The 24,502-nt window shown below is 46.6% G+C and overlaps 1 protein-coding gene and 1 pseudogene across 12 annotated transcripts in view; one reads left to right on the top strand and one right to left on the bottom strand.

Annotated features, from left to right (window-relative positions):
• LOC149347442 (uncharacterized) overlaps window positions 1-24,502 on the top strand; it is a 197,452-nt gene that overhangs the window by 166,896 nt on the left and 6,054 nt on the right. For 10 of the 12 annotated variants that reach the window (XM_089587111.1, XM_089587112.1, XM_089587110.1 and 7 more), the window contains 4 exons: window positions 15,450-15,593; window positions 16,840-16,959; window positions 18,493-18,602; window positions 22,693-22,795. In XM_089587111.1, coding sequence (XP_089443237.1) covers window positions 15,450-15,593; window positions 16,840-16,959; window positions 18,493-18,602; window positions 22,693-22,723 — 405 coding nt within the window. In that variant the 3' untranslated portion in view covers window positions 22,724-22,795. The remainder of the gene's footprint in view (window positions 1-15,449; window positions 15,594-16,839; window positions 16,960-18,492; window positions 18,603-22,692; window positions 22,796-24,502) is intronic. The other 2 variants (XM_089587119.1, XM_089587120.1) reach the window with 1 other exon arrangement.
• LOC149347441 (uncharacterized) overlaps window positions 1,553-24,502 on the bottom strand; it is a 39,237-nt pseudogene continuing 16,287 nt past the window's right edge.

Here is a 24,502-nt window from a genome sequence, read left to right as displayed (position 1 = left end):
AGGGGAGATCGTGCCTCCCTGCCTGACACCTTTCCGTATTGGAATTTTATTGCTGGCTTTACGGAGAACTATAGTAGCTGTGCAATCGTTATAAATATCTTCCAATATTTTCACATAACACTCTTCCACACTCTGATTTCGCAATGCCTGCATGACAGCTGAGGTTTCCACTGAGTCAAATGCTTTCTCGTAATCAATAAAGGCTATATATAGGGGTTGGTTATATTCTGCGCATATCTCTATCACCTGATTGATAGTGTGAATGTGGTCTATTGCCGAGTATCTTTTACGAAAGCCTGCCAGATCATTTGGTTGAATGAAGTCCAAGGTTGTCCTGACTGTATTAGCGATTACCTTAGTAAATACCTTGTAGGCAACAGATAATAAGCTGATCGATCAGTAATTCTTCAAGTCCTTGACGTCTCCTTTCTTATGAATTAAGATAATGTTAGCGTTCTTCCAAGCTTCTGGTACTCTCGAGGTCACAAGGTATTGCGTATACAGGGTGGCTAGTTTTTCTAGCACAATCTCTCCTCCGTCCTTCAACAAATCTGCTGTTACCTGATCCTCACCAGCTGCTTTCCCTCTTTGCAAGAAATGGAAGAAATGGTTTTGGGCAGGGCATGTAATGCGAAGGCAGGATTCCAAGAGAAAGCAAACGTAGCAGGGGACGGCAGAAAGTTAGGTGGGCGGATGAGATTAAGAAGTTTGCGGGGATACGGTGGCGGCAGCTGACAAAGGACAGGGTTAATTGGAGAGACATGGGAGAGGCCTTTGCCCTGTAGTGGGTGTTGTCAGGCTGATGATGATAATGATTATATATATATAGGGAGGTCCACGTAACCTTACCCAATAAATGAGCTAGTGGAACACCGGATCTCGGTGAAATCAAGACATATTGTTTCCCGTCGTGTGGTGCTCCTCAGAGCATATTTCAAATTCCGCTTAATTATTTAGCTAGCTTGGACTATATGCAAAACTTTTAGGGTCACGTTAGTTATAGGGTCACGTTAGTTTCAATTTACAGATGAGGTTACGAAACAACCCATCTAGTTTTTTGTACCAACTTATCTTCCACGGGGCCGCCGCGAGGTGGTTCAGTGGTTATGGCTCTTGGGTTCTGGCCCGAAAGACGCGCGTTCTGTCCCGGCCACGGCGGTGGAATTTCGATGGAGGTGAAACTGGCCTGTGTACTCCGGGTCCAGTGCACGTTAAAGAAAACCAGATCGTCGAAATTTCCGGAGCCCTCCACTACGGCGTCCCTCATAGCATGAGTCCCTTTGGGACGTTAAACCCTGATAATCTATATCTTCCACGGGGTCCTTTTTCCCAAAGCTTCAAGAAAGCCCCCGAAACATGAAAAAAATCACGTGATTGCGGTCTTGCGCAACCACATTGTAGCGATGCAGAGGGCGTCCTGAGTGAGCAAATCGTGGGCGCTCTCCGCCTCGAAGTGAGCAACCGATGCCGCTCTCAGCATAGATGATGAATCAACATTTAGTGGGCCCGAAACAAATTGGTGGAGCACGCACGCACCAGACGGGGTGGTTCCCTAGTTACGGGACCCATATGTAACCAGCAGGTCCTGGCCCCTGTCCGTCAGTGCGAGCCGAATCGGTAGGGCGGGGCTGGACAACAAGATCTCCCATCGCTCAAGGGGTTGGGGATATGGAGTGTTGGCGGGACGGGGAAGAGGGGGGTTCTTAAGTTCTTTGCACTCTCTCAAGACGTGCGGCAGAGTGCCCTTTTCTCTTTTTTGCAAAAAGGACAGAGCGTATCGTGTTCCGCAGGGTACATCATCAGGACGGGATGCGCAAGCGATCCCCCCTGCGCTCGACCCAGGATCGTCTGTTGTTGCCTGGTGAGTTTGGGTTGCGGTTCTGGCGGTCTGCACCTTTCCTCTCGGTACATCCGGGTAATGTCCCGAAAGCTGGTAACCGGGTGCGGTAGCCCTTCCAGCTCGTGCTCGGCCCGGATTGACATTTCTCGGGCATGGTAGTAAGCGATGGTGTTGCCTGCTACCTGCGAGTGAGCCGGGACCCACACGAACTCTATGGCTCTTCCCGGAGACTTCCACTTGGATAAAATGGCTCGGGCCGCGGAGGAGATTACTCCCCTGCGGAACCTCCCATAGGCTCTCTTTGAGTCGGAGACCACGGCGTCCACGATCGGCTGTGCGAGTGCGAGGGCCACGGCCACTTCTTCGGCAACTACGGGGTCTGCTGTCTTCAGGGACGCGCTGACGATCAGCCTAGCCTGTCATTTGACGTAACCATCACCGCGGCACGGTTACTGTGTTTTCAGAGCGAGACGTCCGCGTAAAGGAGCCTAGCGTTCGCTTCCAGCTTCCGGGCTATGACTTTGGCCCGCGCGGTGCGCCTCTCGTCGTCCTTGCCGGGCGTCATGTTCCGGGGAAGGGGTTTCGTCGGAATGGTCGTCTTCCAGTCATCCGGAAGGGCTGCCTTCATGGGTACTGGCTTGATCTGCCATCCTATCTTGCGTAAGATGCCTCGTCCGTGTTCCGCGTGACTTTGCCGGATTCTCTGATTACAGAGGTGGGCTTCGATGAGCGCCTCTACCTTGTTGTGGGCGCCTATGTCCAGCAGTCTTTGCGTAGACGAGTATATGGGCATGTCCAGTGCTTTCTTCGTTGCCTTACGAAGCACTGTGTTTAAGGTGTCCCTATGCGCCTTCGTCAGCTGGAGATATGCGGCGGAGTAGGTAACCCTCGACACGACGAACGCACTCACCAGGCGCATGGCATCGTCCTCGTTAATGTCTCGGTTTCTGTTAGATACCCCTCGAACCATACTAAGTATCTGTTCAGTTGTAGTCTTGATCTTCGTGACGGCGGCGTGCGCCTTCGAATCGCTCTGAAGTAGTAGGCAAAGAATTCTAACCTGCTGTGTTGGCGTGATGGCCGTTCCGTCGATGGTGATGGTCACGTTCGGCGGCAGCTCCTTCTTGCATTTTCCCGTCTGGACCATGAACAGCTCTGATTTTTGGGGAGCGCAGCTCAGTCGGCACCACTTTGTGCACTCGTGCACGGTCGTTGCCGCACGCTGCAAGGCTTCTTCTATCCAGGCATCGGACCCGGCTCGGGCCGTCCACACCGTAATATCGTCGGCGTAGAACGCGTGGTCCACGCCTTCGGTTTGCTTCAGTAGATAGTTGAAAGCGTGTCAGCACATTATTCCTCAACTTGGAAAGCGCCGTGATCTGCGATAAGTAATAAGTAGGCCATCAAAAGCCAGTTCGGCCGGACCATCGCAGAAACAAAACAAAAAAGGAAGGGAAAGCAGTGAGGTTGCGTAGCCAGCTCACTGACGCGTCAGCTACGGGAGGCAGCCGTGGACGTACTGTCTGGAAGCACTAAACACTTCTTCATCTTCCAAAACCTGCACGTGCGGTGGCGTTACGGTACGAAATCTGTGGTGTTACTTTAAATGCACAAGATCACGCACGCCCTAAAGAAAGCGGCCAACAGGTACGCAGTAGCTTTAGTGTTCTCGTCTGCTAAGGAAACTAGGACAACCCTGCTCTCGCACAACATAGGAGAGTGCCAGACAAAGCGATTGTCCCAAAAAGCATGGAAAGCCCTTTGTAATATGTGTGAATGGAGGCCTGTGAAAAATACCACTAACTTGTAGGGAGGTCTGCATGGGTCACAGAACGCGCATATATGATCCTGCATGGCATCATGAGCATTCTATAGGGGCTAAGGTCTGTGTCAACCACGTGTTCATGAAAAGATTCTCGCTAGGGGCGAGACCATTAAATCACTGTCGCGCTTTACAAAAAAGTGGTCAGATTTGAGGTCAGATCGCAACCATGGCCGCTGAGGCCATATGATTAATTTAGAATAGCCTTGAATATCCATTATTTGATTCGTATGACAAATCCAGTCTCAGGATTCTCAATTCGCTATTGTAAAATCTCGAATCTTCGCCCAATCCTGTATTTTCCAGTAGCTTCGCCGGCCAACCTCTCTGTACGCAGCTGGCTGTTGCTCCTTGCGAAAAGTTCTCCCCAGTAAAATTCTCTCGTCATTCTTTGCTCCTTAAGGTTCAAACGGAAGGCGCTTACTTCGGAGTGACCGCCGCTTGGAAAGCGCACCGGCGTACGGCGCGTCACTTGTCCGCTTTCCAGAGAGTAGGCTTGAACGGCAGCGTCTACGTGTTAGCGGTTTGGAGATTTGCCAGTCACCGTGTAACACGCAGGCGTTAACCGAACGGCTGGATTGAATGGGCACGTGTGCTGCTTTGCCTCACGCTCTTCCAGAAGCAAAAAGAGCGCGCGATGCCCACAGGGTGAAAAAGTTGGAGTAAAAGTTATGAACTTTTTGAACTTTTTTACTAGTGATCGCAAGCTATATTACAAGAAGTAACAAGCTAGACGACTTTTTAAGAAAGTTGTGATTATTCTATAATTAACTATATAGATTTATGAAAATTTCGAAGCGTGTGAGGACGAAAACCCTGCGGATAATGTCGCACTGGCACACAATTAAATCGATGGCAAAATTCAGACCTACTCTAGGCTTTGCCAGGGCAGCAGTGCAACCATAGAAGTATTCATATCTTATATCGTTCATACCCAACAATTCTGGTCAAAAACATTTTTCTGCCGGAAACCGTTGATTAGCGAAACTTTTTCGTATGATGGGAAGTTTCACTATAGCAATCAATATACACTCACATCACCTGCCAGCAATCTCGAATTTTGCTATCGTCCAAAGCATCCCCCTTTAATTCGTTATCTAGAGCAATCTCAACTGCTCGATGCGATCGATAGAAGCGCTTTAGAAGAAATATTTTACTACATATCAAAATAATGTAGCATTACGTTCAATATTGCCGTAACATTAGCTTACAATTTTTCAAATTTTGCAATTTTTATGCGAAAATGTAGGACATATTAGGTTGAGTTAAGTTTCTATAATAATCTGAGAAATATATAACCGTATATATCCGCGAACATAGGGCTGAAAAATTTCAAAATTTTCCTAATTTTTAACGTACAGATTTCAAGACGAAAGATGCAAATTTCTCCTACGTGGTGTAGTCTTGGCAGATATTCATTACAATGATATACAGGGTGTGTAACCTAGGAACTTACACAATTTTTAAAAACAGGCTTTTTTGAGTTAAAAAAGTACTTTTTTCGGTATAACATGGCAGCGGTGTAGTACATCAGAATGCGGCTAAGACGAGCTATCTAATACTGAATATGTGACTCTTCAACTATTACTGTTAAGCTCTTTAATTATCGACAGGCGTGTAGCTCATTGTAGCTAATATCCTTATTAGATTTTAGAATTTGGAAAGCGCGATTACCTCGGCGCAGTGGCCTAACAAGCATTGGCTGCATAGCGCCAGAAATAGATGCTTTCGAGAGGTCTCCAGGCAAAGCAACCTCTCCAGTGCACGTAACTCGTCGAAATAGTCAAATTTTGTTGGGTCACAGCGCCGAAGATAACTTCGGTTTCCACATTCTAAAAACTGATATGGATATTACTTATGGTGAGCTACACACCTGTCAATAATTAAGGAGCGTAACAGGGATAGTTTAAAGGTTAATAGAAAGTGTACGCAAGGCGTATGATTGGCAAGGCCCATGCGGTACGCGTCTGTAAATTTAACTTTGGACGGTACGCTCTGAAGGAGTCGCGTAGGTCAAGCCCAGTGGTGATGGGCTGCTTTTTCTTTCATCACGACAATGCTGCTCGTTTTTGTAGAGTTGACATTTCACCTCGAGCCAATTTCCCTGCTTTGCATTTCAGCAAGGCAGACGGAAAGACATGTTGGGATTTTTTTTCGATTATGAATTTTGCGCCTGTTATTATCTTCTCTTCTCAGCGCCAATGACATTTACTTGGCCTTGCTCTGGGCAAGCCATGCTATCCTCAGATGTACCCGCGGAAGTAACGCAGTGTCCTCTGCCAGGCCCCATCATTCATACCTGCAGCTCTTGGCCGCTCTCCACAGCTGTCCATTGGTTACTCTATGACTGTGCACTGGTTATCCATTTCCAGAACATACACCAACTTCGCCCTCTAGATTCCTTCCGTAACGGAGATATTTTCAATCCGCGTTGATAGTGGGACCCACGATTCGCGCCGTATCGTATCACGTATTAAGATGCCTTCTCTTTTGCATTCTAGCATTTTTTACATTTTCTAATTTTCTTGTCGCTGATCCACTGAAACTTTTCGCTTTCAAACACAAGGTACCTCGGAGAGGTTTAAAATAATAATAATCCCTTTATTTGTGTCACATAAAAGATGGAGGCCGGCAGAAAAAGCTGTCGTGAGTGACAGCTTGACAAGGCCGCCGGCCCCCATACACTAATCAGCGTAACAGTGGCATTGTTTCTTGGAGATCGAAAAGTACGAAACACGCTCACAATTAGAAATTCACTGTGCGAAAGTAAATTGTAGTATACGTAAATATGGTGGAATAAGCAAGAATAGGAATATTTACACAATGATAGTGTAGCCGGCAAAAATAAACAATCACAAATGCCGCTTCATTAATCCAGCAGAAATAATAGAAATACATACGCAATGATGATGAAGTAAGAGACAGATAAAAAGGAAGAGGCAAGGCAGGGATGTTAAACAGAAGGGTGTTCTGGTTGGCTGCCCTGCACTCAGGAAGAGGGATGAGGGAAAAGGAGAGAAGGGGCGAGGGGCACAGTCACAATTGGTCCCTCAAAGCCAGTCACTCTCAGGAAGCAAAACAGTGCCTTGTAGGCCTTGAGGGCGGTCGAATGCTGTGGCCACGGTCTCAGGATCTTATCCACTGCTAAATGCCGAGGATCGAGGCGGTCCAGGGCCAACTCCGCGTACGTCTTTTGGTCGCCAAAGCAGAGCAATCGCATAGATGTTCAATTGCCTCTTCGCAGCCACATCTTCACAAATAGGGCTATCGGTCATCCCAACCCGGAATGTGTTGCTTTGTAAATGCAACACCTAGCCATAGACGGGAAAGCAATATTGCTTCGCGACGTGGTATATTGCGGGGTCGACGGAAACTAGTCACTAACAAGACCCACAATTAAGATTCGTTAGTGACTGCGACATTGCAACTAGCGTGGAAAGCACAAGGACAGCGACAAAAGGAACCGACGGGACAGCACGCTAGACTTCAACTGATGTTTTAATGCACACAAAACATATTTTTACACTTCTATTCGGCGCATGCTCAGGAGACTGTACCCCCGCCCCCTTCTCTTTATCACGAAGCAGGTTGTCATAACAAAGAGTAAACATTTAAACCAAATTGACGCGCAAGTTTTTTGACAGATAGATTATCTCTTTTTTCGTGAGGGCTACTGAGGGTGTGCTCACGCACGTGTCCCCTGCCTTATCAATGCAAAATGCTTCAAATATCTCCCTATCACCCTGCCTATGAAGCCGCCTCAGCACTCTCGTGTGGCTAAAGAGTGGAACGCATTTTTCTTCATTACCGCCTGTTGTTTTTAATATGCATTTGCGGCAATGTGCGGCCAAATCCTTGTCCTTGTGCTTTTCACGCTAGTTGCAATGTCGCAGTCACTAACGAATTCACACCAACTAGCCCAACTGTCTTCCATGACTACAATTAAGAATAACGGGATAAACTTTGGAAGCGGAAGAAAAAGCGGCCTAGCTTTTTTTAAATTGCTGCCAAGGTTCTCTGAATGTGACCTCTTCAAATTGTAAACTTTCTTGATGTAATCTGTTTAATGACCTCGGCAATTTGTTTTGTAGTGTCTGTTAAACAATACGTTGTTTTCAAAGTGCTCACTTTCAAGGGCCCAGTGTAATGTGTCTGGCGGGCGGTAGTGCTTTCCTGTAAGTTGGATAAACGGTTTTGAAAGGCAACTCTTATTTCTGTTTCGTTTTAAGTGCTTCGCATAAAATATAGTTGAACATTGTGATTACCAGGGTAGCATTGCATTTTCAAAAAGGTACGGTGTACGAGTAGAAATGGGCAAACCTTCTAGTACACTAGAAGGTTTTTCTGCGACCTGTGAAGTCTTTGCAAGGTTCCATGAGCTGTGGTAGACCAGAATAAATGATAGCAGTACAGTCTCGAGGCAAACATTGAAATATAACTTAACATCTTAATTTTTGTGGAAGCATATGACAATTTCGATATACTAAGCCAATTTCTTGTGCAAGCTTAATTTCTAGGTTTAGCTCTTGGGAATAATGTGAAATAATTTCTTAAAAAATCACGCCTAGTGTCTTAATACTGGAATTAATTTCAATACTGTTGCATTTAATGATAGATTTGCTGATTGGTATATGTTTGTTTTTAGTTCCAAATAATACAGGTTTGATTTATTCCCATTAATCAGGAGACGATTTCTGCTAGTAAATTCGTGTAATTTTGCTGTTTAAATTAGCGTCTTCGACATGGTCGTATTAAATGTCAGCACATTATGATGATGCGCTCCTGAGGTTTCTGTCCAGGGCTCTCCAAGTAGTTCTTACACTCTAAACAGAAAAATGCGGTTTAAGGTGTTCTACACCGCACTCTCTATTATAAAACAAGTACGCCAGAGAAGAGCTTGTTCCCTTTTTGCATTCAGTTAGGCGTATTCGAGTTTAGAGTGTTGGCCCACTTCCAGCTCTTCTGCTTAGCCTCCAGCAGTGTAACAGCAGAAGCATTTCTCCCGCAGTAAAGGCTCATGATGATGATCTTTAACTCATGTCCTCTTTTCCCATGCCTTAAGCTGCCCACGTTCAGGTTTGCCCTTTTGAACTTGGGAAAACCGAATTTAAGGCGCGAAAAACGACACGGAGGCAGTTTCCGGCCAAGCATGAATCGGTGGAAGCCTGTGGAGAAATCCGCTTCGTGACATCAAAGAAATGAACGTCAACGCACACAACGAAGATGACAACCAACCGATCACAAGTGTGGTTTCCCGCGTGAGGCCTGGGCGGATCACTTCGGCTGCACAACTTCAAAGACTCAGCGACACAAGAACCGGACGAGCACTTCTGACTAGGTTGGGTCGGGAGACGGAGAACCATCACAACAACAGGGCAAACATACCAGACGCACTAAGAAGAAACATAAGCGTACAACCCATCCCCCGCAACATGGACCCAAACCTCCATGCCAGCAGGAGGAGAGCCAGAGCAGAATACTATGAAAAAACAATAGGGCACAGGGACAGCACGGTATACACCGACGCTTCCCCGTACTATGGTGAACGAGGAAATAAAATGGTGGCGGTAGTCGTCAACCACCAGGGAGAACACATAACGAGCCTCACGGCCAGGGCATCAAATGTAGCAGAGGCGGAGGAGATAGCGATAGCCCTAGCAATGAGGGAGGGGGATAGAAAGGGGAGACCCTTGAATATTTTAACAGACTCACAAGAAGCGTGTCGAAACTACACAAAAGGAAGGGTAGGCAAAACGACACTCAGGATCCTCAGCGAGGGGACACCCTCGGGGAGGAGAGAGAAACATAACATAATTTGGATACCAGGCCACGCGGGGGTCTGGGGCAACGAAAGGGCGGACGAACTAGCTCGAGGGCTTACTATCCGAGCTGGGGGGTCACAAGCCCCGGAGGAGCTCTGGACTAGCCTAGGGGCTGGGTACTCTGAAACACTAAGTTTATACAGGGGGCTAAGATACAAATACCCCCCACCACACAAAGAGCTAAGCAAGGAAGAAGCCGCAAAATGGCGGAAGCTACAGACAGGCTCCTTCCCCAACTTATATATACTAAGCAAGATGTTCCCGACACAATACCGCGCCACATGCCCTTGGTGCGAAGCGAGGCCAACACTATACCACATAACATGGGAATGCGACAGAAACATATCGTTCCACAAACACGACACACCAAGTGCGGAGCAATGGGAGAGCCGGCTCACCAGCTGCGAGCTAGAGGCCCAAAGGGCACTCATAGCACACGCAAGCGAGGTGGCCAGACTCAGTGGAGCCCTGGACTAGGGGACCACCCAAGGCTAGGAGGCAACCTCAAGACTTGAAGAGAAGACTTGAAGAAGACCTCCACCGCAGGCTAAATCTTATCAATCAATAAAGTTTCTACTCACTCACTCGGTCTGAAATTCTAGAGAAACTTTTCTGGTATTTTTATATCTTAGAGTAAGCAGCATTGGACACTATCACTTGTGAGCTCGACAGTGTACACCTATTTTAAGCCGTTCAGCCCAGGAAAAGGTGCAGTTGAGGCTATAAAGAGGTGCTGATGAACTAAGCCGGGTACCGCGATAACTGGTGCTGTGATGCGCTACGTGTCAGAAACCGTTCGTCGGCACCGTTATGTTCAGAGTGCGCTTCGAATCGAAAAGGCTGCTTATCACCGATTTTTTTTCTGAAATTGTTGTTTGTTCTTTGGAAATACTTGTGTCCCGCTTAGTTTTTGCCGACAAAATGAAATGTCTGGGCGTCGCTTAAGAAAGCATCTGAGAAAAAAAATGCCGGTTGCATATAATGGATTGACAGCGAAACTTTTAGCTGCATTTTTCTGCATTCCGCGTCGTAGTCGTCGGCGTTTGCGTTGTCGGCGTAACACGCGACCTGACAACCATGGCAGGTAGTAGCAGCGACACAACACCTGAAACGGCAAGAGCACGAGTAGGGACACCAGGATGGTTGGTTGGTTTGATTGGTTCATGGGGTTTAACATCCCAAAGCGACTCAGGCTATGAGGGACGCCGTAGTGAAGGGCTCCGGAAATTTCGACCACCCGTGGTTCTTCTACGTGGACTGGCATCGCACACTACACGGGCGTCTAGAATTTCTCATGATGGCTGCCATGGGAAGATTCCGAAGGGTTGCAACAAATATATAAATACGCCTGCCTGAAATTATTTACCTCAGCATAACGCAAAATTGAAATGCGTGAAGAGCTGTCCTCAAATTTTGCATTGCAGACTATCGTAATCGTGTGTCAATTTTTTTAGTTCCTCTGAACGCGGCGAAAAACTCCTTGTCGGTATCCGGCAGTTTGCATCTGAGCCGTCTCCTCTGACTTCTGCAATCGTGTTCGATATATGAGAAATGGAAAGGGCAAAGCGGTACCTTGCACGCAGTACTCTTTCTTCTGAGTCTTGTCCTGAAGACGAGCTGCGGGCTTGTGTAATATGTGCTCATCTGTGATGTCGTCTTCCAGGGCGGCTTCTTATTTTTATTTTAGCAATGCAGGTATGATGGCTTCGTCACCGCAGCATACGTCGTGATAAATTTAGAAACATTTTAATAGGTGCCAAATTATTGAGCACAAACGCATTTTGGCTGCCTTATGGGTTAGCGGCCTACTTTTGAGGCCCACCAGATCGCGTGCCAATGAGAGGGGTCGTCGCTCTGACATATTCTAGACCAGACGCATGGGCGAGATTTGTATTTCGAGAGCTCCTCGCAGGGACAGCTTCGGTATTGCCGCAGTACACTGCACAATTCTAAGCCGAGTACGCTCGTGTCCAAAATTTATTCTTAAAAATTGTTACGGTGGGAGGGAAACGCAAGATGAGGGACTTCGAGTGTGCAATGATGAAAGCAGGGTCGGGAAAAACGTTTGCGGGTCAGACGACACGCTGCGAATTCAGGAACTGTTGTTGAGCAGAGACGTGCTCTCGCTCCCAATGTTTGCGGAATAGAAATTGTCGCCTCGTTGTACAGACATCTGTTAACATGGCATCTTCGGGCTCTTCACAAAAGTATGGTAGCACCTTTGAAGAGCTTGGTGTCGAACTGGGTAAGGCAACTACACTTACTAGCGCTCTTCAAGAAACATTTTCACCAGTTTTTGTTATAATGCAAAATGCAATCTATACTTTGCATAGGTATTCGGTGCATATTCGCGCAAATGTAAAAAATAATCAGTATGCATACGGAGCGGAGTGCGTACCTACATTTGATGCCTTGTTTCGATGTTGGACTTCAAATGAGGAATGATTGAATTTGGCGTTTCAAGGAGTATCGTTCTGGTGCTTTAGTACCCAAATATACACGTTGTTTCACGTAAGACATCACACAATTTTTAAACGCAGGCTTTTTGAGTTAAAAGATAGCTTTGAATAACATTTATCAGTGAGCTTTTTAACGACCACAATTGGGTCCTTTTAAATAAGTGAGAGGCGTGTAGCCCGCCGTAAGTAATATCAGTTTTTAGAACTTCAAAAACGCGGTTAGCCTCGGCGCTGTGGCCCAACAAATTTTGGCTACATCGCTCCAAAAATAGATGTGCTTTCGAGAAGTTTCCAGACAAAGCAACCTATCCGGTGCATGTATAACTCGTCAAAATAGTCAAAAATGTATTTGATCACAGCGCCGAGGTCAACCGCGTTTTCCACATTTCGAGAACTGAAACGGGTATTACTGACGGTGGGGTACACGCCTCTCAGTAATTAAGGAGCCTAACAGTAATAGTAAAAAAACGTTAGCCGTTCGGTATTACTTAACGAGCACGCTAATTAGTACGTCCTAACTTTATTCTGATGTACCACATCGCTGACAATGTTATGCTGAAATAAACGCTCTTCTAACTCCAAAAGCCTATTATTAAAATTTGTGGAATGTCTTAGGTGAAACAATCTGCGCAGATGTTCAACGGAAGGCTTGTAGATACTGTATAGAGAGCATTTTCGGGAATAATGCGAACGGAATGGCGATGAACTGGCTTGACGTTGAAGCCATCGCTACCAGGAATTCGGGAAAGCTGTCTAGTTCACTTATTTGTTTCGCCACCAGGTGGGGCACTACAAGAAAGTAGCGGCTGCATATTTCTCTGCAAAAAAAGAATACCCGGCGGCAGCAAAGGCTCTATGTAAGAGTGCGACCACTCGGCTTTCGTGTCACGCAAACGTGTGTGTGGACGCACTGGCTTGTAGCTCTGCACGCTTAGGTAGGAAAATTTTTGCGAAAGTCACATTTCGACTTTTCAGTTTGTTTTGACGAGTATGGTACTGAACAATAAAAAGCACTATTAAAGTTCAGGGTCTTTTCGCGAATCACTTCTTCAGGGTGCGCGTCGATTCAGCGTTGGACGTGAAGCAGACAGCCACAAGATAGACGAGCGATGAGATACGGACGAACAGAGAAATTGGACGTTATATGAGCATCTCGAAAACAATATAGAAAGAAATATACAAAGAAGAACCAGACGCTTTGGACACAGCTTCCTAAGCTGACTGAATAAGTGGCCCTTGACCTTAATGCCTGCTCTTCATTGTATCTCGAAAGCCGGGACCTGTCCACTTCCTTCCACGAAGCCTGACCGAGAACCAGATAACAGCACGCAACAAGCTCTTACGTCACCTTATCCGAAACATTTAGAAGCGGGTGGCTATTCCAAGAAAGAGAGGAGTCACCGAAGTACTCCATGATAGCAGCGTCTCCCTCCCACCCTTTCCTCGAGAGGGCCGCGCGCGCCCTGCTTCCCCAAGGTCGCGGGGAGAGGAAGACCTGGGCCCTGCTCTGAGATGCGCCTATGGTTGCGCGCGGCTTGCAGTGCATTAAATTCATCACCAAATTTATTATCAGTGACTCCAAGAGCACAATAATTTCTATAAATGTCGCATCTCTCCCGTCACGCTCCACATCCTACAATCTATCACGCACACTCCTCCCTTGAATGGAACGTACGGCACACTCACACGCCCGAAGCATTATCTATCCGGGCGGGGCCGAGCCCCTATCCCCACCACAGAGCGAGGTTAGCGAGAGACTGGTTAACCCCTTATCAGGATATCACCAGAAATTACCGACTTCGACAGGTCCCTACAACGCACGAAATCTCCTAGCTCCACCTTCAAAGGAACGCCTTTCCGAATCGCACAGTTCTCTCCTATATCCACCCTACCCCCTCCTCTCCGAACTGCACATTCTGCTGACGCCACGCTACCCTATCCCACATCATGTGGACCTGCCCTATCATCCCCTTCCGTTTAATCACTGCCGAGGAGCAGCGAGAGACCGGGCTGCGCAGCTCGGAGCTGGGCCTTCAGGTTCGACTCGTCCAACGGGCTGACCGGGTCGCTTTTGCGCACAAGCTCTTATCCACCCGGCGGCGTGTTCGCCAAATGCAGCCGGTACAGCCAGCGATGACAGCGCCGCCCACCGGCAGGTAGCAGCCACCATTAAGGCTGGTTATAAATATTCATTCAGAACGACGGCTTGACATCGCCGCTATGGCGCAGTGGATTAGAGGCACGTGTTGCGTATGGAAGGTCGGCCATTTGACTCCGCTCTCTGTACTGTAATTTTATTGTTTTTTTTATCTTTCAATTTTTTAATTTTTTTCCCTTTTAGGTCGCAAATCGTGATGCTTACTGGCATATAACGCCGTTTAAGATTTTCAAAACATTTTCTGCATACTTTTACACAGATTATTCAGAGCGCTGGAACATCACTTTTGAATTTAAACTAACCCGGCGGCGGGGCTCACCTACTGCGTTATAAGGAACTCCGGCCTTTCTACTCTGCTAATAGTTTGTCTGGCTGTGTTTGTTCGTATTCGTGGCGCGCCCCGCGAACTGCAATGGTCATGCAGATCCTGATCAATTTTAAGCTCCTGAAAGAAAAGCGATCAGAACTGTGCATCATTCAGAAATCGGCACCCAAAACTACTCAGAATTTTGGTAATTTCCATAGGCGCGCATTGTTTAAACCTAGAATAGTTTTCGAACGAAGAATGGACGAGACATTGAAACGTGGCTGGGTATGAGTTATACAGGGGGTAAGCTATAGAATCTAACCCGTGAGAAAAAACCTCGTCCGTTGTCTGTACGATCAGTTGTACCAAATCATACGACTTTTTCTAATGAAGCCGCAGAGGCTGTAACGCTTAGGGGAGCTGCTAGTAGCGTCGCAAATTCCCGATAACGGCAGTTCTATTTCCTTTTTGTGAATTTTTTTTCACGTCAATGTTTTTTTCGCTTGTCGCATTTTTGTTGTGGTGTCTTCCGGTCCCTTGCTCATTTCTCGCGAGCTCTTTTCTTTTTCCTTGTAAAGATTATAAAGTGGTTATTTTGGCCTTCGTTCGCATTACATAATGCGAACATTACAGAATGCGCATTACAGAATGCGAATGCGAATCTTGATAAGTGTTTGAAGTGTTCATCGAAAATTTCTTTATCTGTTTCCCTCTCAGTTAATACCTATGTGTTTTCTTGTGTTGGGTTTAATGGCGCATAAACAGCTAAGGCTATTATGCTCCAAGCTCATATTACCTATGTATGCGTGTGTAACCAAAACAAGTAAGTATGAACATCAGTGTTGGTTGTTTTGTTACGGCATTGTCATGAAATTAGGGTGAAAGCAATCGGCGTTTCCGAAGAAATGGCCTTGCTGGCCTATGTACATTTGTTCCTCCCTTCTGGAAGCATGCAATGGTGTCTCGTGTACAGCGCCGCCGTTAAGCTGGATCACACTCCGAATTTTTCTCTTCTAAACTCATGCTTCTCTCAAAATGCAGGCAAGCCGAGGCCGGCTTGTGCCAAGCTCTCGCGCTGATCCCCGTGGGCCTCTCGTCGAGCTCATTTCGCGGTCTGTCGAACGAATGGCGCAGGCAGCCCGGGTTTCATCTAATTCCACCAGAGTGGAGAAAGGGCGGAGTGAGGTCAGTCAGATGACACCAGTATCGTGCTATGCAGCTTATCCTTTTCCCTGTTATTCTGGCGTCAGCCTCACTTGCCCCATTGTGAGGAAACCTGCCTTTTTGTGTGTGAATGTGTGTGTGAGATAACACTCGATGATACACTTAAAAGAAGGCGGTCAAATTAATGATGGGTCACGCGAGGTTGATCGGAAGGAGTTACCGCACAAGTCCCACGGGCGGCACCACCTTCCACCTGAAGGCAGTGACGCTGCGCTTAAACGCTGCTGCACTGCGCCAAGAAGACTCCTAGGAATCTGTACTGTGCATATACCGGCACTAACCCATCAGCTATCACGTCATACCCTTAAGTTAGAGCGCGGACCGCAGTACGGCGGCGACTGCCTACACAAAGTTAGCGCGCCACCAGGACGGCTGCGGCGGTTGCGCAGAGCCATGCTGAGGTTGAATTGCCAGCTGCGTTGCATCAGGTTACATCAGGCCGAAGCGCGTGCGGCGAGCACCTTCATAAAGTGACCGGGAGGGCTTGCTCCTTCTCACACATAAGCAGCCTTAAGTGCCTGTGTCGGGTTTTAAAGGCGGAAGCCTTTAATGCCACATCGTTGTAAGCAGCAGTTTTCGACAGAAATGCCACGCTTTTCAACTCGCCGCCGCGGTGGCTCAGTGGCTATGGTGCTCGGCTGCTGACCCAAAAGACGCGGGTTCGATCCCGGCCGCGGCGGCTAGAATTTCTTTGGAGGAGAAATTCTAGAGGCCCGTGTACTGTGCGATGTCAGTGCACGTTAAAGAACCCCAGGTGGTCGAAATTTCCGGAGCCCTTCACTACGGCGTCTCTCATAGCCTTAGTCGCTTTGGGACGTTAAACCCTGCAAAACCAAAACCAAGCTTCTCAATTCGTCGAAACGGTCGTGACGTCACAGCGCGCGAACTTCAAAAGGGGCCAATTGTACTTTGGCTATAACCATACAACCATTTGTAGGGATCGTATAGTGATGCTCCATATAAGTGGAAATGAGTTGAGTTAATTGCTTAATTACCTTCAATTAGTCTTCACGCTCTGCGCAGCTGTTTATATGCAGGAAGTCGCTCCACTGAACATGAGGGATGCGTGTTGCCGCTTTGCCAACCATTACAGCGACTCTCGGAGATTAGCTTTTTCACCGGCTCTAGACTTCACTTCTTCCCGTACCCCGAGACGCGACTTCTTGAGCGCGCTTATCGACACTTTTGCTTCGGTGTGCCGTTACAGGTGCAGAGGAAGATCATAGCCGGGATGCAGACACCATCTCCCACACATCGCTCAGTGGGAGGTGCCATTGTGCGGCCTGTGCGACGGAGCATCAGCCTTTCCGTGCTGCAGACCAGCAAGGTGGGCGGTGCTTCATGTCCGCGTACTTCGTTCGCGACTTCGACTAGTCTTAGCTTTGGAAGAACCGGGACGAACAGTAGAGTTAAACCTGGATATAACCACTCTTTTATTTCCCACAAACGACGTTCTCTGCAAGTGGCATGTGCGAACGAAGCAGTTTTACTGAAGTCGACTGAACAATTCATCCGACCACCAACTAGAAGGGCAAAGCGAGGGATTAGTTTCGTGCTAGTGGTGACCATCGCTCCAGTAACGAAATAACTGCAAAAGATATGTTCCAGTGTACTGTAGGCAATTAAATACCACTGGGATTTTGCCGTGCCACCCCCGTTGGCGTTTTTGTTTACGCGCGCTGTGACATTAAGTGTAACTCTACAGACCCGTTGCTAGTAACGTGTGCTCCCACCAAATGACGGAACTGCGAAAGCTCCACTGTTTAATATACGTAGGCGACGTGTGTACTGGTTTTATGCACTGACATTCGGCGTCAGTGAGCTGAAATTGAAGCTGTAGGGAGAAAAGAAATACTGTATGGATAGTCTGAATCACACGGGGGCATTGCTCCTCCTTTGGGTCGTCCGTAAGGGCTGCATACTATTATTAGGAAAGACGAGGTCTTGTAAACTTGTCCACATGGCTCTACTCGAATCTATTTGTCATTCGCTTTTATAGCTTCTCAATCTCAGCTATTTAAGCAGCGTTTGCTTAGGGCCTACTTGGTTCATGATTTCAAAGCGGAATAGTTTTTAGTGCAGCACATAAGGGAACAAGATATGTGTTAAAATTCACAACTGTGTAGAAACAACGCGTGTACATATATAGAGTAATGCAGTCATTCGTTATACAATAACCTTCACAATTTTACGCCTATATTGCCGAGAAATATCGTTTTCGTTTCAGCCACACTCAGGTGTCGCTGATACACACATCAGCCTTTTATCTGATAAAAAAACGCTTCCAGTCCATGCTTGTTCCCTTTATGTCCTGCGCTAAAACATATTCCGGCTTAAAAATTTCAGCTCTTTCCATTTTGTAATTTTCCTTGGGCAGAGGCGTGCGCGGATGTGAGCGGGTAGATAAGTGTTTGCGTTGTTGTGCATCTGTAATCAGTGCATGTTGAAAGGGCACCGTGTTTTGTAATACCAAATATCTGCAAGAACATACGTGCCTGAAATGTTATTGATCAATAGTGTGTTGTAGGTTTCTCTCAAGGGGATTACCTATGTATGCTTCTTTAGGCGTGCGAGTCTGTACACAAATGTTCAAAATATGGTAGTGACTGTTTATTTCCATCAAGCGAGGCGCAGTCATACTGCAGCAAAGGAAATGTATATAGCTTCCACTTTTTTTATGTGTAGCATTTGCGCATTCAATTTCTAAGTGGGCAAAGATTTCGGGAGGAACGACCCAGTCGTGAATTTTGTCACCTGCTCCTCATTCCCGGAAGAGTGCAACTGCGACATTTGTACCTATCCGCCCCTTAATCGGATCCCCCATTGAGTTGGCATTTGTGGAAATCATTCTTCACTCCAGGTGGTGGCTAACCAATCTCGGCAGCTGCCCAGCCCCACAGCGTCGGCCGACAACCACTTGGGCCAGGCCCTGCGAGAGACAGGGGCCGCTTCAGGCAGCACACGAGAGGGGTGAGCCTTTTCACCGCACCGCACGGAGTTAGAGCACCAGCCGAATAACCAATGATCTCGCAGTGTCGTGCTACATGTATTCCTCTTCCTCATTATTCCTCTCTCTTTTATTGCGAAAGCAATACTACTTGCACTTTCACGCCTTTGCCGTGCCGCGGCGGTGACCACCATCGTGCCGCGGCGGTGACCCCCAGAGCAATACTACTTGCACTGTCATGCCTGTGCCGTGCCGCGGCGGTCACCACCACTGACCTTCATTTGACCTTGATTGCATTAGATTGGATTGGATTAGATTGGACTGGACTGGACTGGACTGGACTGGATTGGATTGGATTGGATTGGATTAGATTAGATTAGATAAGATTGGATAGGAGTGGATTGGATTGGATTGGAGTGGATTAAATTCGATTGGATTGCATTGGTATGGATCGGAATGGGTTGGATTGGTTTGGATTGGAATGGATTGGATTGGTTTAGATTGGGTTGAATTGGATTGTATTGGATTGGATTGTATAATCGATGCATCACCACAAGTCTAACTACCAGCACCACCACCAGCTACACTACCAGCTGTACCATGGCGTAGGTACGGATATTGCTTTCGCAATTACCGGGCTTAACCAAGCTAAGCCACAGCGAATTTTTATCAGTGCCCTGCTTTGCGGCCTTCATGCTATGGGACTTCCTGGTCGGAATTGGAGCAATTATTAGTGCGATAGTGTTTATTTAGTAAAACACGTTGCGGGGCTAGTTGTTTATGCATTTTCTTTCGTTAAAATTTAAGCAGCGCTAACTTTTAGGACGAATACACAGATGACATGACAGGACGGGCGCTGAGTCCAGCTATGTTTATTGAACACGTTTTTCGTAGAACATACAAGAAAAGACGACCGTGAGCGCATGCGTATCTACGACAGACCACAAAAGGAAAGGCCAAGATGACAAAGATGACAGCAAAGGTAGATTAATGAGGGCGGCACGCATTTCGTCCCTTATTTCGTCCCTTATTTCGCACGCATTTCGCCCCTTGCTTAAAAATAAGGGACGAAATGCGTGCCGCCCTCATTAATCTACCTTTGCTGTCATCTTTGTCATCTTGGCCTTTCCTTTTGTGGTCTGTCGTAGATACGCATGCGCTCACGGTCGTCTTTTCCTGTGTGTTCTACGAAAAACGTGTTCAATAAACATAGTTGGAGTTAGCGCCCGTCCTGTCATGTCCTCTGTGTATTCGTCCTAAAAGTTAGCGCTGCTTTAAATTTTAACGAAAGAAGATAGTGTTTATATTGGGCATTCCCGGCGTTTAGCATTTTTTTTTAGTTCGTCTGAAGACTGCACACTGGGCGGTCGGCAACCTCTGCCAGGTGTGTGCGTGTATATACAGGGCGTCCCAGCTAACTTGGACCAAGATTCATAAAAAAACTAAGCGTTCTTCAGAACTGAAATCACATGGATGTTGTTAGGGTTTGTCTAAAGTTACAAAACCATTTTTTTTCACTCCTTCTATTTGATTAATTCGTCGAGATAAATAAATAAAGTTTTTAAATCTAGCTTGAATCGTTCAGACGTCAATAGGAATGTTGTGGAGCTCCACAAATATTGTCCAACCTAGGCACCACTTACAACGAGATAGACTTCGCGTTGCATTTTTTTATTCGGGAATAACGAAAGCCCGCGTATTTTGAAAATATACCATGTGTCAGCGCACTCCGTGCGCCGGATGCGCCGGGATTACAGCGCTCTCATCCGTGTTTTGTAAAAAACACTCGCTCCGCACGTTTCGTGCTGCCCAGTACAGGGCTTAGCGTTGTGCGTGGTTCCAAGATAAGCGCCAGTGGGTTCGGGCTTGAATTGAAAGAAAGCGCGGCTCCTGTTTTTCAGCGTAATTCACACGACGTTATCAGGCTTGTTATATATGTCTTTGCTTGTTCGGATCTTGCTCTCAAATTCGAACTCATGAAATATCCATCGTTCCTCCGCATGAATTCTGCTAACGTGACAATGCAATTATCACCGCAGAAACGGGAGCCGTGCTTTCTTTCAACTGCCGCCCGTACCCACTGACGCTTATCTTGGAACCAAGCACAACACGACGCTCTGTCTTGGGCGGCACGAAAGGCGCGAAGCGAGTGATGTTTTTCGCAAAGCACGGATGAGAGCGCTGTAATCGCGGCGCATCCGGGAGCACGGAGCACGCTGTCACGTGGTATTTTTTAAACTCTGCGGGCTTTCGTTTTCCCCAATAAAAACAGTCACGCTAATTCTATCTCGTTGGAAGTGCCTGGATCGGACATTATTTGTGGAGCTCCACTACTTTCCTATTGACATTTCAAGCTATATTTAAAAAGTTAATTTATTTATATCGAGAAATTATTCAAATAGGACGCGCGAAAAAAATGGTACTGTAACTTGAAATAAGCCCTAACAACATCCACGTGATTTTAGTTCTGAAGAACGGTTAGGTCTTTTTTTGTATAAATCTGGGCCCAAGTTAGCTGGGGCACTCTGCATACATGAACTTTAAAATGCATTTGCTTCAGTCAATCACAATATTCTCCTTTCCAAGATTCACACTGACAGTTGCCGTGGGAGTGCGCAAGCCTTGCTGAAGTTGTTTCCAATATATAACGCAATATGCAGAACTAAACAATGTGAAGTCATCTACACCGTACATTAACTCCGGGATACCACAGGGGAGCTTTCTAGTACCACTTTTATTTTCCATTTACATAAACGACGTAATCCGCTACAGAAACAATGTGCAGTTTGTATCCTCTGCGGATGATACATCTGTTTTGAATACAGGTAGTTGTGAAAGTGGCATCGAACTTTGTGCAAATAAAGTGTTGGCCGACATTCAGACACGGGTTGATGCAAATCATCTTGGGATAAATCCAAATAAAACAATGATTGTGCTATACTTGCGGAAAAGAAAACACATTACCGAGCCACTTAATATACAGTTAGGCACCAATATATTGCAAAGAGTTGATTCTGTAAAGGTCCTTGGTGTCAACTTTCAGTGCGCTTAAGATGGAATAAGCACATAGAACATCTTTGTTCTAAAGTAGCCTCTACTGTACATGTCTTATGCAGATTCAAAAGCATACTTCCCGGAAAATTCAAAATCATGCTGTACAATTTCCTAGTGTTGTCTTGACTCCGATATTGTTACCTGGTCTGGGGCACTATTGGTGACACAAATTTGTCTAATCTGCACTTACTCTAGAAAAAAGCCTTGTTTATCAGATGTTCCTTACCCTTATACTTTCAATGATCTCTTTTTGCCATATATGATATTTCTCCCATTTTCAAAATCTATAAATACTGGTTACTGGTATGCTTAGAGTCCTCGATTAAAACCAGCGATAGCATCTTAGTGGCTGAAAAAGAATGAATCTTGTCGCCAGACCCGTCATGGTGAAACGTGGAATGTGCCCATGCCACGAGAAAACTACTGCAAGGAATCATTATCATACAAGCTCCCCTCTTCTTAAATCGGTTGCAACAAGAGTTGTTTGATCCTTTTTGTAATCGTATTTCCATGATTAAGTTTTCTTTGACGTCTTTACCTATGCGAAGTCTGTAGTATATTTTAGTCGTTCCCATATAATTCTATTCAGTGACAATTGTTTGTGCATGCCCACTCACTTTCATTTTCAATGCCTGCTGCGTCCTCAATAACTGCTTACAATCTTGGTAATGCTTCCGTTTTCCTTTTGTTTTTTTTTTGCCTGTGAAATATTTGTGCCATAACCATATCTGCATGAATGCCATTTTGAAAGGGAGCAGGACTTGCGTCGAGGCGTTGCCACAGCTTTTATGCTTTGGATTCCCTGCCTTGTCTGCGCTTTCGCTGCCGCATACCACTGGTCACTTTATCGGCGCATTGTATGATAAGTACATTTAACATCGTGAATTTTCTCAGAACACGCGTGCGATAGCCGTATTTTCTGTCCTTACTGCCTTTTTTTTTGTTTCCTGAACACTGTGGGCCGATCTGCAGTGCTGCGAGGAACCGCTTCTGAGTGTGCCGTTGTGTCAGTGCGTTCCCGCAGTGCCATGCCTGATATTCATCATTCCTTCTCTGCAGGTGTCACCAGCCACTATTCCAGGCCCTTTAGAAAGCCACCGTCACGTCACGGGCAGGCACAACCAGCTGTCGCACTGGGCTCTACAGTGTACACACATAGCCCGTGAGTAGGGTGAAAGGCGCACTATAGCCTTTGATGAACTGCACAATCAGAGCTATCCTGCGATGAGTTTCATCATGCAGCTTCTGTCGCCTCCAGTAGCACCTCCGCACCTATCTTCCCCCCCCCCCCCTTCTGGGGTGCTTACCGCCTACTACTTCCTTCAATTCACTTCTGCAATCCACCTTCGCCCACCTTCACTCTCCAGAGATGCCATACACCAACCACTGTCCCTACTCTACCCTCCAAACACCCCACCCAGCATTAATCCACCTACTTACACCTTCCACAAGACCTTCACCAGTTAGAAACACATGCAGCAAAGGGAGAAGCACATGATTTGTAAAATGAAGATCAAAGACTTAGTGGGAAATCCAGCTGCCCATTGTGGATCACCGCCTAGAAGCCAACTCCGCATCCTGCCTTCACCCACCTCCACCAATACCCGTGCACCAACTACCAGCATCATTCACCCTCCAGCAAATTTTGCTGGTTGGTGCAGCCACGCCTTTGAGTAAGGCATCATTTGCAGTAAAAGCACCAAAGTAGTCATACAGGGCAACAGCTGTTGCGCCTCTCATTCAGATGATTCCACGTCTGTTCTGTCGAGTTTCTCTACGTCGCAACCCGAGACAGTCTAGAAGCACCGCTCTACGCAGCTTTGAAGTGGGACAATTTAAAGCCCTTGCAAACACCGCTACATGGCTGACTAGATACATTGAATAACGCCATCTCCTGGCACATATAGATACTTTGATACTCTGACAGCTTACAAGGAATATAAAATAGTGCTGTATTTGTGAATGCATTCATTATGGTTACAGTTCAGCGCAGTACTATCAAGTTTTGCTCTAACAATGACCTTTTCCGCCGTTGAGCGCACCTTTCCAGAAAATGTCGATTCGCGGTAATTTTTCATTTCACCTCCATCCAAATTCAGCAGTGGTTGTAGCGGTCGTAATTAAGCTCGTGAACTTAAGCTGAGCATCAGAATGGCGCAGCCCCTGAGCAATTGAGACCCTTTGTATATTCTGTGTGAATTCTGAGTGGATTCTGTGTGTATATTTTGTGTGAAATATTTTCAAAAAATTATCTGAACGCCATAACCAAGTTTTAGTATAACCAAACCATTCCATCACCCATCAGCTATCTCATGTCTGTCGAGGTACGCATTACCGTCTTATTGCGAGGCCGTCCGCTGACCTACCTGTGCATATTTTTTACAGCCTTCATTTTCACACGAAGGCTATCACAAGCCAGTGCATACGCTGACTGCCTTCCGAAGTGTCCCACTGTTTGACGTATTTTGTTCTCGGCAACATAGTCTCGGGAACAATTTAGTATCGGCCTCTTTAACTCTTCGAGCCACAAGCATACGGGGAAATTTCATGCGCCTCGTGACATCAGCAACAGTGGAGGCATGCAGTTGGTTGCCAGGATTGGCACTGTGTGCACCACACGAATTGCCTGCACTACCATTTGGATATATTTCATTAGGTTTCTTGTGTGGTGCGGTTCATGACTGCGTGCGCCTATTCTAACTGTGCGTGAGAGAGTACGTGCTCTACGTACGCGTTCGTTAGTTTCGCTCACAGAGAAGGAACTCCGATAAAACTTGACTGGTTTAATTGGCCGAACAGTAAAACAAGAAAACTTTACAGAACAGATTGGAAGCACGGCTTTTCCGTTGAGCGTCTCACAAAACCACTG

The sequence above is a fragment of the Amblyomma mixtum genome, chromosome 4 (assembly GCF_055824585.1).
Source record: "Amblyomma mixtum isolate Tamu chromosome 4, ASM5582458v1, whole genome shotgun sequence".
Taxonomy (NCBI): domain Eukaryota; kingdom Metazoa; phylum Arthropoda; class Arachnida; order Ixodida; family Ixodidae; genus Amblyomma; species Amblyomma mixtum.
The sequence above is the reverse complement of the archived record's forward strand: the minus strand, read 5'-3'. Positions and strand labels throughout refer to the sequence as shown.